At 43.5% G+C, this 17,682-nt stretch overlaps 1 protein-coding gene and 1 pseudogene across 1 annotated transcript in view; one reads left to right on the forward strand and one right to left on the reverse strand.

The window, feature by feature from the left end:
* GUCY1B1 (guanylate cyclase 1 soluble subunit beta 1) overlaps nt 1-17,524 on the reverse strand; it is a 53,702-nt gene extending 36,178 nt beyond the window's left edge. The window contains exons 1-2 of the mRNA XM_008267287.5: nt 17,354-17,524; nt 16,723-16,796 (exon numbers count right to left, since the gene is read on the reverse strand). Of these exons, the coding sequence (XP_008265509.1) occupies nt 16,723-16,796; nt 17,354-17,356 (77 nt within the window). The 5' untranslated portion in view covers nt 17,357-17,524. The remainder of the gene's footprint in view (nt 1-16,722; nt 16,797-17,353) is intronic.
* LOC138843473 (ATP-binding cassette sub-family E member 1-like) overlaps nt 1-17,682 on the forward strand; it is a 1,090,710-nt pseudogene that overhangs the window by 176,143 nt on the left and 896,885 nt on the right.

The raw sequence follows: 17,682 nt of genomic DNA on the forward strand, positions 1-17,682 counted from the left end.
AAGGTGGTTCTCACCGGAGGGTCCAACCCAGGCACTCACTCTGCTTCCTGGCTCACCATGTGGTTGTCACTCCATATGTTCTCCCCACTGCCACCCTCCAACCTCACCACACAGCTGAACCCATGGGGCCGGCCTGGGTTGGATTACAGACCTACAAAATCATGAGCCAGAACAAAAGTCCTTCCTTTATAAGGAGCTTGTCTTACATTTTGTTTGTCTTAGGTATTTTGTTTCAGTGACAAAAAGGTGACTAATACAGTTGAGTATCTCCGTGGTTAATTGTATTTCCATGTACAAACAGGAAAAAGCCCAAGAAATGGAATTGCTAGTTTGAAGTATGTAGATATTCTAATTTTTGTCGTTTTGCAACAGCCCTTTTTTATGAAATGATATTAATCTGCAGATTAGAATTTTATAGCCTCTGATTTAAGACACGCTAAAAAATACAAATAAATTTTAATTAAATACACAATGAAGTGAAAATTCATCTTTTCACCGTTTGATTCTTTCACCCCATTCTCTTTTCTTCATCTTTTAGCCTAATCTCTTTCAATTAGAATCAGTGAAATTACATACATTTCTGTAGCGATTCAGTTTCTGTGAAAAATTTACCAATTCAAAACTCTAAGTAGTGAGGTATAAGAACATTCGGTCCTTCTACACAAAGCAGAGGCACAGCCATTATCCCCTGAAACCCCTAGCCATGAGTCAATGCATTCCTTCCTCCTTCTATATCATTTTTATTAAATAAATTCCCTTATCTTTTAAACTTTCTTCCTGATATTATCAGCTTCAACATGCTCCCTAGAGGAGGGCTAAACTAAACACCAGTGAACCAAATAGCAATACATAGAAGGCAATAATGACCTCTTAAAGGTTTCACAACGTGGCTAGCACTTGGCACTGCACTTAAGATGCTTGTATCCAGGGGCAGTGCTGTGGTGCAGCAGGTTAAAGCCCTAGCCTGAAGTGCTGGCATCCCCTATGGGCACTGGTTCAAGTCCAGCTGCTCCACTTCTGATCCAGCTCTCTGCTATGGCCTGGGAAAGCGGCAGAGGATGGCCCAACTCCCTGGGTCCCTGCACCTGCATGGGAGACCCAGAAGAAGCTCCTGGTTCCTAGTTTCAGATCAGCTCAGCTCCAGCCATTGCAGCCATTTAGAGAGTGAACCAGCAGATGGAAGACCTCTCTCTCCGTCTCTTCCTCTCTCTGTCTGTAACTCTGCCTCTCAAATAAATAAATAAAACCTTTTTTTAAAAAAAAAAAATGATGCTTTGATCCTCCATCTGCGTGCCTGATTCAAGCCCTAGCTCTTCCATTCCCAATCCAGTTTCCTGGATTGTGCACTCTGGGAAACAAAAGGCATTGACTCAAGTATTTGGGTCTCTGCCACCCACAAAAGAGACTTCCAGCTCCTGGTTTTAGCCTGGCCTACATGTTGCTATTGAGGGCATTTGGGGAGTGAAACACTGAATTGAAGATATTCTCTCTCTGTCTCTGTCTCTCTCTTTCCCACTGTATCTCTCCTCCTCCCCTGGTTCTCTCTCTGCCTTTCAAATAAAAAAAGAGAAAATTTATATTTTATTCATATATACATACAAACACAATAAATAATTCAAACTATTAGGGCTGGTTATCTAAATTTACCTTAGAAATCTCTGGGAACATTCGGTTGCCTTTTTTTTTTTTTCTCGAGGAAGAGTTTTACAACAAATATTTGGGTACCTATTATATCTCAGGCAATTTTCTAAGCACAAATTTTTTTAAGATGTATTTATTTACTGAAAGGTGGGTATAGAGAAAAAGAGAAGGAGAGAGAGAGAGAGAGACAGATTGATCTCCCATTCACTGGTTCACTCCTTAAAACAGCCAGGGTTGGGCAAGGCTGAAGCCAGGAGCCAGGAGCCAGGAGCTTCTTCTGGGTCTCCCACATGGGTGCAGGGGCCCAAGTACTTGGGACATCTTCTGCTGCCTTCCCAAGCTTATTAGCAGACAGCTGGATCAGAAGTGGAACAGAGGGGACACTAACCAGCACCCCTAAGAGATGCTGGTATTGCAGTCAGCATGCCCCCCAGCTATTGTGGCTATTTGGGGAATGAACCAGCAAATGGAAGACCTCTCTCTGTCTCTCCCTGTCTTTGTCACTCTGCCTTTCAAATAAATAAAATAAATATTTTTAAATAAATAAAATCTTTTTTAAAAAAAACTTTACATTTTAGCTGGCAAAGATATGCAATAAACATAATGTATAATGTCCAATGAAGTTGCATAATATGCTATGTAGTGGAAAATATTTTACAGAAAAGCAGATTAAGGGGGAGAGTAGGGAATGCAGGAGGAAGGGGTAGAAGGCAACACTAAATATAGTGATCACAGCAGGCTTCCTGGGGAAATGGACATCTGAGCAGACTTGAGGAGGTGGGGTTTGTCTATCATCCAGCACCAAACCTTTGTGGAACCACTTCCCTTCTCTCTATAACCCACTGTTCATCGTCTTTCCTGATAGAAATGGAAGCTAACTGGAGCTATCACAAACCCTGGAGAGGGAAGTGGTTGCACACACTGAGACGAGAAGGAGAATTTTCAGAGCAGTATGAGCATGAGGCTGGTAAAAATTTTGAATCAACAAAGCCTCCTCTGTGGGGGCTCAACTCTGCGCACTGCTTTTCTGCTAGCTTCTAGGCCAGTTGGTGCTGGACCAGCCTTCATGCTGCAGTGTGCTGGCCTCTGGCAGCCCAGAGATGTGCTGATGAGCATCTGCTGGGCGCCTGGAGAATGCACCTGCTGCTGTTCCTCCAGGGAAGCTGTAGTGCTTCCTTTCCCACAGTTCACCTGCTACCTGAAACCACAGAGGATTTCCACCACCTGCATGAAAAGTCAGGCTGCAAGCTAATATCTAGAATACACAAACAACTTTAACAATTCAAGTACTATCACCTCATAATTCTCCATTCTCTACATTGCTACTCCACAGCTTGAGATTTATCTTTAAAGGCATTGTACATATTATTTCTTTTTTTTTCTTTTTCTTTCTTTCTTTTTTTTTTTTTTTTTTTTTTGACAGGCAGAGTGGACAGTGAGAGAGAGAGACAGAGAGAAAGGTTTTCCTTTGCCGTTGGTTCACCCTCCAATGACCGCCACGGCCGGCGCGCTGCGGCCGGCGCACCGCGCTGATCCGATGGCAGGAGCCAGGAGCCAGGAGCTTTTCCTGGTCTCCCATGGGGTGCAGGGCCCAAGCACTTGGGCCATCCTCCACTGCACTCCCTGGCCACAGCAGAGAGCTGGCCTGGAAGAGGGGCAACTGGGACAGAATCCGGCGCCCCAACCGGGACTAGAACCCCGTGTGCCGGTGCCGCAAGGCGGAGGATTAGCCTAGTGAGCCGCGGCGCCGGCCCTGTACATATTATTTCTAACAGCTTATGATTTATTTTCTTGATATGTAGAATTTCTTTTGTACTTAAAGTATTCAAATTGGCCATGTATATTAACCAAATTTTCAGCATTATTTTTTGAGCATCAACTTTCTTTAAATTGTTGCATTACACAAAGAGCTTATGTGATATCCTTGTTATTTAAATTGTATTTAGTGAACATGTGAGGAAAACCAGAGCTCTCTGAGAGTCATAATTTAAACTTTTTCCTCTGAAAGGGAGATTTTGGGTATACTTTTATTTTTTCAGTGATTTTATGACTACAAAATAATACCATATGAAATTAATATGAAGGTAAAGTGGATCAGAATGTATTCAGGATTCCTCACCTATCAAATAACAGCCAGTGGAACTGCTATCATCATGTCTCTCACTTTGTGTCATTATAGTCTGTTGTTCCCTATTAGTATCATTATTTTAAAAATATCTTAGTTAACCCCAAATTAACATACTCTTCTACTATTTTTCACAGTATAACTCAGAGTTTCATTTTTACAAAAATATTTATTTATTTATTTATTTGAAAGTCAGAGTTACACAGAGAGACAGGTCTTCCATCCGCTGGTTCACTCCCCAAATGGCCACAATGGTTGGAGCTGTGCCGTTCTGAAGCCAGGAGCCAGGAGCTTCTTCTGGGTCTCCCACACGGGTGCAGGGGCCCAAGGACTTGAGCCATCTTCCACTGCTTTCCCAGGCCATAGCAGAGAGCTGGATCAGAAGTGGAGCAGCTGAGTCTCGAACCAGCACCCATATGGGATGCCGGCACTGTGGGCAGCCGTTTTACTGGCTATGCCACAGCGCCGGCCCCCATAGAGTTTTTTGTGGTCATTATCTATATGTTCAAATTACTCTACTTGCATTAAGGATTAAATTCTGCTCAGGGGGCTGGCACTGTGGCACAGTAAGTTAATCCTCCACCTGTACTGCCATTATCCCATACGGGTACTGGTTCTAGTCCGGGCTGCTCCTCTTCTGATCCAGCTCTCTGCTATGGCCTGGGAAAGTAGTGGAAGATGGCCCAAGTGCTTGGGTCCCTGCTCCCCAGTGGGAGACACAGAAGAAGCTCCTGGCTTCTGGTAATTCTATCTGCAGGGATACTAAGTTTGAGCAAATCCACATTTTGTTTCATTCTCTCATCTGTAAGAACAGAGTATCTGCAGTACTAACCTCCCACTGCCTCAGCAGGATTACTCTACATAAAGAGCCCAGAATGGAGCTTTTCTCACACTTAGCACTAACACATCTAACTGGTAAGAATCACAGTAGCTGAAGAAGAGGGAAAAAGGGGGTAAGAAGAAATACCAAGGGGAAGTAGTGGGGAAGGAAGAGCAACAACATCTCAGAAATTTTTATTCATTATTAAAATAATTAAAATAAATATACGCTCAGATTGTTGACAAAATTTATGAATTCAGATAGTCAAAAAAAAAAAACTCAAGCTGTTTATCCTAAAAGCTTTAAAAATAAAGACCAAATTCTCACCTGGGAACAAAATGAGAAAAAAATTCATATTCCATGAGTTGGTAGCCACATGACTGCTTCAAAATTGAGACTGTAAAGTGAAATGTTTCCAGTAGCAATTACTTTCCTACTTAGTCCTAGAGATTACTAATTATCATTTAAACCAAACTTTTATTTATACTAACTACCTTTTCCAAAAAATGTAGTAGGTATTTTTATCATGGTGTTGAACCGGTTGGGATTTTTTTCTTATTATTAATTACTGTTGTCTAACTCATGTGCCTAGAATTCACTAAATGTGACTGAATGAATCAAATATATATATATCCATGTTCCCAAACTTCTTTGCTTTAAAAACAAGCAACCAAACAGTACTGACAAGTCGATAGCTTATTTTCAAAATTAAGAATATGTTTTATTTTCCATTTAAAAAAAATATTTTATTTACTTATTTCAGGGACAGAGCTACAGACAGAGAGGAGAGACAGAGAGAAAGGTCTTCTATCCACAGGCTCACTCCCCAAATGGCTACAATGGCCAGAGCTGGGCCCATCTGAAGCCAGGGGCCAGGAGCTTCATCTGGGTCTGACACACAAATGCAGGGCCCCAAGCACTTGGGTCATCTTCGACGGCTTTCCCAGGCCATAAGCAGAGAGAAGGATATGAAGAGGAGCAGTTGGGAACAGAACTGTTGCCATATGGAATGCCAACATCGCAAGCAGAGGCTTAGCCTACTGTGTCACAGCACTGGCCCCAATTTTCTGTTTTTTTTTTAAATATAGGAATACAACATATAATAAATGGCAGTATTTCTCATAATTCCATACTTAGGAGGTATTCCCTAATTCCAATATGTGAACATACAAAATTAATATTTTCACAAGTTCCTGTTATTGTACACTCTTCCAGTGAGCTAAATATATTATGAGGACTGCTCATTTTTAGATCTAAGTAAATTCATTTGTGTGACAAATTTATTTGCACACTTTTTGTATGCACTACATCGTTAACTCTTCAGATACATTGTTCAGCTTTCAGGGCAATGTGATTTTCCATCAAAGTGTGAAAATGGGAGCACCTGAATACAGGTTTGTTGAAAATACAGTCTCCTAATAAGGTCTGTTCTCAGACTGGAAAGGTCAACAACCATCGCAGTCAACCCAACCAACCAGAGCTCCAAGTTCGTTTACCCTGTAAACAACATTATCAGGACACACACTGCTCTTAGAAGCACTATGCAGATGTTGTCCTGACAAACCCTGGGATGGCCCACTGCAATGAGCTGGAAGGGTATCATGAATGCTGCCTTGTGTACAATCATTTTTAATGTTAAAATCTCCTATTATAAACCACGGAAAATAATGGCACATAAGATGTAAAAAATTAAAACTTCATATTGCTTTTCTCTAAGCATCTGCAAAGCATGAATTGCCTGTGAGTTTTCAACACCCCCATCTAATAATTCCCAGTAAGTCTAAACCCCCAAAGCGAGAGATTCTCCTTTGAGGAAGCTGCTGAGGGGATGGGCTGGCCCTTCAAGTCCAGTTACAGCTTCCTGCTTAGACCCTTTTTCAGTTGGCAAAGTCAGTCCTTCTAAGCCAACATGTTCACTCACACGAGCACTGTAAACCATAACAATATGTTCTTGGGAGTCACACACATAGCTTCTCAGTTCTAGGCAAAGCAACCTCACTGAATATATGATTGCATTTTGTTTTCCTAACTGTGACCCTAGTGGGACAAGAAATGACTGCACAGTAAGTTCCCATTTTAAAAACATCTCCACAAATACTTCAAATGAGTCATTTTCAGGAGTTTCATCAGACAAATGGATTTACTTTAGGTTCTTGTGCAGGCACTTCATCTGTAACTCTTATATAACCTGCCCCAAATTTCCAGGACTCTGAGTTTCTTTAGTAGATGCGCTAGTTGGTGAATAAAGTTACTTTTAAACATGCTGTAGTCAAAACCTCTTGTAACAGGGCTTGAACATCCCATGAAAATAAAAACAAAAACAGGTAGTGCTAATAAACAGATGCATTATTCACGTTCTTATTAACTTGGTTATCTTGGAAAGGAGAAGGTTACAGGTCCTTCTCTTTGGGAGAAACCACATAATATGATAATTACCAGCCTACTCTGTCCAAATCACTGCTCCGATCATTAATAGCTGAGTGGTCAGAGCCAGGTTGTCTTAAAGTCTTTTTTAATGTCTTTATGCCTCCACTCTGTTATTTGTAAAATGAAGATAATGAGCGCATCTATTTTTTTATGGTGGTTGTGAGGATTAAGTGATATAAGAATAAAGCACTTAGGCTGTGGCTGCAGAACCATGTGGTAAGTGTCCAATATATATGAGCTATTACACTCAAAATGGAATGACAGGGTGAGCATTTCCATCTGGTTTTCAAGTTTAATTTCAGTATTACAAACATTTATCTACAATCCATGACATTGACTTTAAACAGCACTGCACATACCTGCCTTTTAGAGATTTGCTAAAGGATTCAATCGCATCCTGAATCCAACCCAATAACTGTCTTTTGATTAATGAAATGGGCAGTCCAACAACAGCATTCTTAAGCCTTCCAAGACATCCACATATGATTTGAGACACATAGAACTCTGGACCCTCCAAAAGGAAATGCTATAATTTACTGTTGTAGCTTCTGCCTTTTACTGATAAAAGAAATGTCCATTTTGTGTAGCAATGTGACTACAGCTAACAAAACTAAAATATGTCCCTAAAATTTGCCAGAACAGATTTTGCGTGTTCTCATACAGGAAAGATGGGCAACTATGTGAGGGCATGGGTATGTTAATTAGCTTGATTGTGGTGGTTATTTCACAGTCTACAGCAAACGTCAAGTCCCTACAAATTAAATACATATAATTTTTTGTTCTTAATTATGTGGCAATAAAGCTGGGATGGAAAGAAATGTGCATTTCAACAGGGCTTGTATTTTATTAATCGTGGTTAAAGATAACACCATTCTGACATAAATTCTGGTTACAGAAAAACCATCTTGATGAATATGTGTGTGCTGTATTCTCTGGAAACCAAAAATGTGGAAGATATGCAATTTATGAATAAATATTCATATATATATGAGAGAGAAATAGAACTTGGTAGAGTGTCTAATACCTACTCCTATATGAGGAGTAGGCTCATGGAAAACACTTACTGTGAATAAATGATGAATAGATTAAAAATTGTTTTGAACTAAAGTAAGCTTTCGTATTTAATCTTTTCTCAAAAACTTTTGGAATTACATTCATAGGGGTGTGTGTATGTGTGTGCATATATATATATTTGGGGAGAGGGGAGAGGGGAGAGAACACTCTATCAGGCTCTCTCCTAGGCAATAGTTAATGGAGACTAGAGTGTGCTGAGGCAGAACAAATATTAATTAAATGGTACAGAAACATAATTCTACTCTTTTACATATACAGTGTTGGGGGGCACAATTTGGGCAGTGAGAGAAGGCTCCCTTAAGAATTAACATTTGTTCTGACATCTCAATGTCGAAAAGTATTAATGCTGTGGGAGTTGCAAGAGAGGAGAAAAGACCCTTCCTAGCACAGGTGTGTCACTCTGACACATCCAAAATATCAGAACGAGGGGCCAGCACTGTGGCGCAGTAGGTTAATCCTCTGCCTGTGGTGCTGGCATCCCATATAGGTGCCAGTTCAGGTCCTGGCTGCTCCTCTTCTAATCCAGCTCTCTGTTATGGCCTGGGAAAGAGGTGAAGGATGGTCCAAGTGCTTGGGCCCCTGCACCTGTGTGGGAGACCCAGAGGAGGCTCCTGGCTCCTGACTTCGGATTGGCACAGCTCTGGCCTTTGCGGCCATCTGGGGAGTGAACCAGTGGATGGAAGACCTTTCTCTCTGTCTCTGCCTCTCACTGTCTGTAACTCTACCTCTCAAATAAATAAATAAAAATCTTTAAAAAAAAATCTCAGAATGGTTGAGGACCTAAAAAGTGGCCCATGAGGCTAGAGTGCTAAAGAAAAGTAGGATGCATAGACCACAAAGTCTATGTTTCAGTGATTTGAAGATTGACCATAAGAATTTGAATTTACCAGCAATTTAGTATTTCATGATCCAACAGTGCATGGCAAGTGGATCAGAATATGCAATAGAAAAAAAAAAAAACACCACAGTAACAAACGAGTACAATGAATATTGTGGAGCAGGCATTATAGCATAATGGGTTAAGCCTCCTCCAACAGCACTGGCAACCCATCAGAGCAACAGTTTGAGTATGAGTGCTCTGTTTCTAATTCAGCTCCCTACTACTGCGCCTGGGAAAGCAGCAGAGGACGGCCCGAGCTCTTAGGCCCCTACACGCACCTGGGAGGCCAGGATGAAGCTGCTGGCTCCTGGGTTTAGCCAGGCCCAGCCCAGGCCATTGTGGCTATTTGAGGAGTGAACCAACAGATGAAGACCTCCCTCTCCCTCTTCCCCTCCCCCTCCTCCTCTCCCTCCCTGTAACTCTGCCTTTTGAATAAATAAGATAAATCTTAAATAAATAAATAATAAATGCTGCAGAACCTTGACCATGACTAGAAACCTATCTAACCTCAATGATTTTGATACAGTTTGATACTGGAAAAGGTGTTCCACTCTACTAGGCACAACAGTAGAGAATCCACAACCATTTCCCCCCACAGCTTCCTGTTTGCTAGACAAGGAGTCAACATTGCAAGTGGAAAAGCTGCAGGTTCTCACACGTTCTGAGTTGTCACCCTCTAAATGGGCCAGTTCACAGATTTCTTTATCATGTTCATTTCCTTAAGAGTATGTTCCTGTCGACATCTGCACTGTTTCAACCTGTAACTATCACTTGCCAGCACACTAAAGAGAAACACTTGCTAGTGTGGCTTATTCTGGAGAAAGGTGAGCACGTAGACAGGACATTTTTCTTGCAAATGGCAATGTCTAATTAATATTTGCCAAAACTAGTTATGGGAATATGAAGGGTGAAATACACACTTTTTGATCTCTCTCCTGGTGCTCAACATAATGTGCAAAGATCTTGCTCTGATAAAACCAAATTTTTTATTTACATACATAGACCTATTTGGACTAGCATAAATAACATCAAACACTAGTGAGCTTATCAAGTTAAACACTAAGCTTACCTCTCTAACTGGAAGATCTTTCTACAGAAAGGCCAGTTCCTAACCATGATCTGGTCTATCTATTTTCAGTATAAATATTTTCCAGGTGGGAAATGAATATGGTTCTTGGTCTATCTATTTTCAGTATAAATATTTTCCAGGTGGGAAATGAATATGGTTCTTGTGTATGTTTACTACATTAGCTCTTATTTTCTAAGTTGGCTTAAAAGAAGTATCAAACTTGACTCTCGAATAGCAGGGTTGGAGTTCTGACTCTTTAGCTTCCTATATATAATTCCCTTCAACAGTCATTTAACCTCTTGGAAATTCAGCAGTATTAAAGAAAATAAAGAAAACTGGGGCTGGCATTGTGGCATAGCAGCTAAGGCCATTGTCTGCAAAACCAGCATCCCATGTGAGATCTGGTTCATATCCCCTCTGCTCCACTTCCAAGCCAGCTCCCTACTAACGCTCCTGGGAAAGCAGCAGCAGATGACCCCAGTGCTTGGGTCTTTGCACCCGTATGGCAGACCTGGAAGATGCTCCTGACTCCTGGCTTTGGTCTGGCCTAGCCTTGGCCATTGTGGCCATTTGGTGAGTGAGCCAGCAGATGGAAGATCTCCCTGTCTCTGTTAATATACCTTCCAAATAAATAAAATAAATCTTAAAAAAAAGATAGAAAACTAAAAGTATTGAGCTAGGGAGCCCTTTTTTATTTCAAGTAGATGTTGTAGCACTCAATTGAAATTACAGAGATGAAAGGACTGGGAATTTTAAGTAGCTTCATTACATAAAATATCATTAACATTTTAAAACATGCATAGACTTATTCATATTTAAGCATAGATGCAGGAATGTGTAGAAATTTATTTCATATCTTCACGATTATGAAATTCTGCTTAAAACGTGGCAAATTTTGGTGCTACACTATTTTGTTTGTTTTAACTTGTTTGGGTAAAATGAGTATTAAGAGCATATGTCGCGAGCCGGCGCCGTGGCTCAATAGGCTAATCCTCCACCTTGCGGCGCCGGCACACCGGGTTCTAGTCCCGGTTGGGGCGCCGGATTCTGTCCCGGTTGCCCCTCTTCCAGGCCAGCTCTCTGCTCTGGCCAGGGAGTGCAGTGGAGGATGGCCCAGGTGCTTGGGCCCTGCACCCCATGGGAGACCAGGAAAAGCACCTGGATACTGGCTCCTGCCATCGGATCAGCGCGGTGCGCCGGCTGCAGCGGCTGCCATTAGAGGGTGAACCAACGGCAAAGGAAGACCTTTCTCTCTCTGTCTCTCTCTCTCACTGTCCACTCTGCCTGTCAAAAAAAAAAAAAAAAAAAAAAAAAAAGAGCATATGTCGCATTGCCAAACAACAAACACGGAACGGGGGTAGGGCAGTGGCAGAACTGATTTCTAAGCAGAACATCAGCAGAAGACCAGCAGGATGGAGAGGAACAGGGCAAGTCAGACCCAAACAACCTGGCTGAGGGCTGGTACAGCGACTGGAGGGAAGGTGGTAGAGGGTGAAGACGAGGAAGAGACTGAAAGGCGCTGCGTATGTAGTGTGTGGGTACCAGCTGTATGGAACAGCTGAGAAAAAGAATCATGACCAATACCAGTGAAGTTATTACCTACTGATGCGCACTTCCAGGAGCTCAGGGATGGACAAGCATCTGGTCTAACAGTTATGAGGCTGGGTAAGTAGCTCCTTTCCCACACCAGTGTTCCTGGGTTCAGTTTCTGGGTTCAGTTCAAGCTCCTGACTTCAGTGTGCAGCTAAGGAAGACCTTGGGAGGCAGCAAAGATGGCTCATTTGGGAGACCCGGATTGTGTTCCTAGCTCCTGGATTCTGCTGGCTCAGTCCTGGCTGTTGCTCTATCTCTGCTTCTCAAATTAAAAAATAATTGTAGAAAAATTGAATGAAACAAAAAGTCTACTTTGGGCAAATATTTTAAAATTCAAGCGTAGGTTTTTCTTTCTTTTTTTTTTTTTTTTTCTTTTTTGACAGGCAGAGTGGACAGTGAGAGAGAGAGACAGAGAGAAAGGTCTTCCTTTGCCGTTGGTTCACCCTCCAATGGCTGCCGCGGCCGGCGCACCGTGCTGATCCGAAGGCAAGAGCCACGTACTTCTCCTGGTCTCCCATGGGGTGCAGGGCCCAAGCACTTGGGCCATCTTCCACTGCACTCCCTGGCCACAGCAGAGAGCTGGCCTGGAAGAAGGGCAACCGGGACAGAATCCGGCGCCCCGACCGGGACTAGAACCCAGTGTGCCAGCGCCGCAAGGCGGAGGATTAGCCTGGTGAGCTGTGGCACCGGCCACAAGCATAGGTTTTCACAATATGCATTTTCTAGAACTTTTTGAGGATTGCTCATATGCATGGATTTCAATTTTTGCACCAAAATAAACTTATCTTGTAATATCATTTCCATGAACATTTTGAACATTTTGAAGTATCTGGGTCTATGTCAAAAAAGGGAGCTCCATGTGTCTCAGGTGAGCTTGGGATTGAAAACCTCTAATTTTGGGTAAAATTAAAAAGAATAGCTACCATTTATTAAGCAGTTATTTTTCAAGAACTGAAAAATTTTTAAGTATTTTGCAACCCTATATATATTATATTTTTAAGTATTTTGCAACACTATAAAATAAGTATTATCTTTCCCTTTTGTTATAGAGACTTATAAAGTTTAATTCTTTACAAATTATTTAATTGTATATTTGAAAGGCACAGCAAAAAGGAGGGTGTGCATCGGAAGTGGGGAAGGGAGATATTCTATGGGCTAGCTCACTCTCCAAATAGCCAAAACAGCCAGATCTGGGACAGGCTGAAGCCAAGATCCTGGGACCCATCCATGTTTCCTATGTGTGTGGCAAGGGCACAACCACTTGAACCATCTTCCTCTGAATTCCCAGACACATTATCAGGAAGATGGATTGGAAGTGGAGCAGCCAGAACTCAAACCAGCACTCTGACATGGGATGCCAGCAGCGGCTTAATTCACCAGAGACTTAGAAGGCTTAGGGAACTTGGAAAGTCACAAAAGCTAATTTATGGTAAAGCATTTGCTTGTTGGAACCATGATGCATAATTTGTGATTAGCAGATTCAATTAGACATATTAATTTCCAAACTAGCAGATCAGTATATGCTATGCAGCGGTCAAAATGTTTCCACATTGAGTTACAGGCCGGAAAAGTAAAACTTAAAAAACAATAAGGCTAAAAATATCTTGATATCTCCAGACTTTTTTTGAAGTGACGGATTACATCATTCTTTTTTCTAACCTCAGTGCCTACAACAGACTATGCCCATTCAAGATAAGCTTAACAAAGAATGAAAAAAAAAAATGAATCAATGAATGAAAAAATATGCTATCTTGCTGTAAGTAAATCAGATAAAGCCATCCTAAACAAATATGTATTCTTTACCCAATGGAAGATAAGGGCCAGCCTCCTATTTTTACACTATGTAGACCTTTAATACTTAAAAACAATTTTAAATTTATTTTTTGGCCTTTCAACCCTAGGCAAATAGCTTTCAGGTGTTTTGGTTTGTTTACTAATTTTTAAATAAGACTTTATTCACCTTAGAATTTCCAGGTTTTCAAATCCATCTTTAGATGGATGCATATGTTCCAGTGAAATTAAAAAGCTGATACTTAAATCCAACAATCTGATGCCTGATAAGCTCAGCCAAGGCTGATACAAGGATAACAGAGATGATTACGTCAAGGGGCTCTGTCAACAGTAAAAATCCTGACTTAAGTTTCTAAATCAATAGTTAGTTTTTCTCATCCTTTAGGAACCATGGCCTCTTCAAAGAATCATCTGAAAATCAAAAGGAAATCCACAATAGAATATTGGAAGTAGATTCAGAAATCTCTTTGGCTTTTTCACGTTTATTATGGGGCTAAATCAGAGCTTGGCTAACTTGTAGTCTATGGGTCAAATCGAGCCCACTGCTCAATTCTGCCTGGTATAGGAACTAAAAATGATTTTTACATTTTTGCATGTCTACATTCTAGTATCTAGATAGCTACATAACATCCTCAATTCTGACAGCCTGCAGCAGTGCCTAACACACTCACTATCTGCCCCTTTAAGAGAGAGCTGCTGGTCTTTTGATCTAGATGATTTTTCTTTTTCTTAAAAAGAGGAATTTAAAGCCCTTGTGAAACAGTTATATCGCTGGTTAAGAGTGTAAGTGGACACTGAGTTTATAATGAAGCATTTTTGGCTCTCATCCACTAAGAATTTTCTGTCTGGACTCTGTTACTTAGGGCTTTATTTGTCATTAAATGTTTGGCATCCTTTCTCATGAAGGATGGATGGCCATTTCCTGCAAAACCAAAAAAGTATTATATAAAATTTTATAAACATCAATTTAGATAGTTTCTCACAAACCAAAAGAGAAGATAAGGAGTTTGGTACTTACTGAAACAAACAAGCAAAAAATTGTTTCCTCCTATATCTAACATCTCATAAAAAGCTAAAACTGAAAATATCGTGGGCCAGGGACTGCAGGAGTCTCCCCTGGAGTGGAGGGTGGAGTGGGGAGGAAAGATCAGAGCGACTCAAGGAGGGTTTTTTCAACAACTATACTGGGGCAATTTCTCCTTCCCTGCTCCCAGGCAGTGAGAATCTCTGCTGCGTTAAGCAAATGATCTTCCAGCAAGAGATCCCTCCGGGGTCCTGGGCTGAAAACAGGAGCAGCTTTAATCGCCTCAAGGCAGAAAGCTTAACCAGATTCTGCAGCCCAGACAGTAAACTCCACCCAAGACAGGCTGGGATCCTCCAAAAGGATGCTCAGACAAAACAAGAACCAAAATTAACACCTGAATTTCCACACTAGTTTGACAGTATTTCTTTGACATAGACACAACCTTTGAAGTATTTTGATGAGAAAATATCAACAGAGTTTGCTTCATTTTTACCAAGAAAAAATACGTTTAGATGACTAGAATTGTCATTGTTTAAACAAATTAAGGATACTGATTGAGGCTAGTGACAGGTAAACTGGTGAGTTAAAAGATACTGGTGTTTAATTAAAATGTACCAAGTTATTTTTGATACAGAATACAACAGTATTAATATGATTTGGTAGTTAAGTGTTCATGGATGTTATTTGTGTGTTTTCAGAAATTTTCATCTTCTTTGGGGAAAATATTACAATAGGAACAAATTTCTTGATAATTTAATTGTTTGAAGTTTCAGATATGTATTTCCACCAAGTATAATTTTTCATCTCTATATTTACAAATGATTTAAACTGGCAAAGGGCGGGACACACATTCTAAATCTGGCTAAGTTATGTAAGGGATGTCTAATCATAGTAAACAGTCATCTTTTACTATGCTCTCAATATTCTAAACTATGGCACATCCATCAGGAAATCTCAGAATTCCTTTCTTAGAGATGAGAACACATCACATGCGAAATATGCTTGTTGGTTTCATAAATTCACAAAGGGGCCTTAAAACTATCCTATACTTAAAATCTTGCTCTTGATGTCTGCCTTCTCTATAACTGCCTACCAAGCAAAATAAAACTTATAATGTATTTATAAGGTGGACAGCGAATTCCAATCTCTAACCTCTAGTGCTCAGACGCTCATTTGACACAACCACGTGACTGCCAAATCTCAGCCTTGCCTTAAAGAAGCATCCTGTGCGTGACATAAATGGCTTAGAGAACGTGTAAGAAGTCCAGGGAGAGGAAAAGTGGCATTCTAGCCCTTAATTTATAACCTTGTTCATTATAACCCATGGAAAAGACAGCTCTAAGAAATCACTATTGTGCACAATAAGGCACGTTAGAATTGATTGATGTTAATTGCAATGTGCTGAGGGAGAAAAAAAAAGCCATGGAAGCTATCTACTGGGGATAAGAAAATGCAATCAGAAAGTACAGGAATCGGAGCACAGAACAGCAATGTGTTCCCATCTATTCCACCAGGTAACACTTCCCTCTACCTCTGTTAGAATTCAAGAGCGCAATTTCTGCTCTCATAGGAAAATCCGTGAATTTCTATATATGGAAAAGCTCCACGTGCTTGGAGAGGCGATGACCCAGCAGGTTCAAACTCTCAGGTGGGTGTGGTATTTCCTGTCAGATTCTGAGTCCAGGGCTCTAGGCTCTGGACAAACCAGGAGCCAGAACTGCCAAGGCCTCATCACAGCAGAAAAACAGGACAGGGGAAATTCAAGATAAAACGTTTCAATTTCACTTTAATGCAGAATGAATCAATGCGTTGGCCTCAGTGGCGATGGAGAAAAAGCCGCTGCGTGCGATTCGGCATTCCCAAATAACTACTTGGCACCTCTGCAAGGTGTGCCAACCGCAAAGGTGCCCCGGTCTTCCCTGGGCGTCCACGGCCTCTGCACACGCGACCCTCCCCATCTCCGCGTGGGCGCCGACTCGCCCGAAGGGCCTGGGAGCCGCCAGGGCGCTGGCAGCGCGTTCCCACGCTCAGGCCGGGTCACAGGGCCTCGGTGACCCCAAGGGGCTCCTTTCCGCCGCTCCGGGCCTCCGGAGCGTGGGAGCGCGGCTGCAGCGGGAACGCCGGGCGGAGGCCTCTCCGCGGAGATGCGCGCCCGCGGCCCCGCAGGGAGGCAGAGGCGGCAGCGGGGCGCGGCAGGGCGCACCGGGGGGCGTCCCCCGGGGGTCCCCCCTGAGCGAGGCGCGCACGCAGGGCCCCGGGCCCGGGGCCTGGCACTTACTTGATGTCTTCCCACACCTCGGGGCCGTAGTTGCGGATCACCAGCAGCTCCAGGGCGTGATTCACAAATCCGTACTGAGGGCAGAGGGGGAAACGCGAGCGTCAGGGAGCCGCTGTGGGTGGAAAGGGGCTCGCGGGCAGGACCCCTGCGTCGGCTTCCACTGCTCTCCTGCCACCCCTTACCGCGACCCCCGCCCGGCTCAGCTCCCTGAGCGGTACCCAGCACGGCCGGGGCTGCCATCCCAATCCCAGCAGGGGCAAGACCCCGCCACCCTCCGCGCCACCCCCACGCCATCCTCCCAGCCTCGATCACCTGTCACCGCTCCGAGACGCCGAGCAGCGGGGCAGCGCCGGGACGCCCCCGAGCCGCCCACACCCGCAAGGGCCGCTCCGGCCGCACCTGCCCTTGCCGAGTCCGGGGACCCGCGGTCCTGCGCAAAGGACCCGCGGCGGCAGCAGAGGCTCCGATCGCCCTTCGACCCCTCGCGTCCCCACCGCCCCAGTCCCGATGGACGCGAGGCAGCCCCTGCGGCCGGAGCGGCGCTCCTCCGGCCCTGGCGGCGCGGCCGGTTCCCTCCAGCAGCCCGGCCCGGCCCCGGGTCGCGGCGTGCGGCCGGGCGGAAAGCACTCACCATGGTACCTGCGCCCGGAGCCCGGGAGGCAGCCCCCACGCAGACGCACAGTCGCAGGGACCCGGGCAGCAGCCGCGGCAGCCACAGCGCAAGCCGGCCGGGGCGGCAGCACCGAGCCGGAGCGAGCGCAGCAGCCTCGGCCCGCCCTGATTGCCACCTCTTCCCGCCCAATAACCAGTCGAGCCGCGGGAGGCCGGGCAGTGACTACCAGTTTCCAGCCAATCAACGACAGAGGAGGGAATTCAGATGCTCCCTAGGCGGCTTCTCTCCAGTGCCTTCCCGCCCCCGCCCGGTGACAAGGCCTTGGTTTGAGGCCATAAGGAGGAGGA

The sequence above is a fragment of the Oryctolagus cuniculus genome, chromosome 8 (genome assembly GCF_051225735.1).
Source record: "Oryctolagus cuniculus isolate XC-2025 breed Fujian yellow rabbit chromosome 8, ASM5122573v1, whole genome shotgun sequence".
NCBI lineage: Eukaryota > Metazoa > Chordata > Mammalia > Lagomorpha > Leporidae > Oryctolagus > Oryctolagus cuniculus.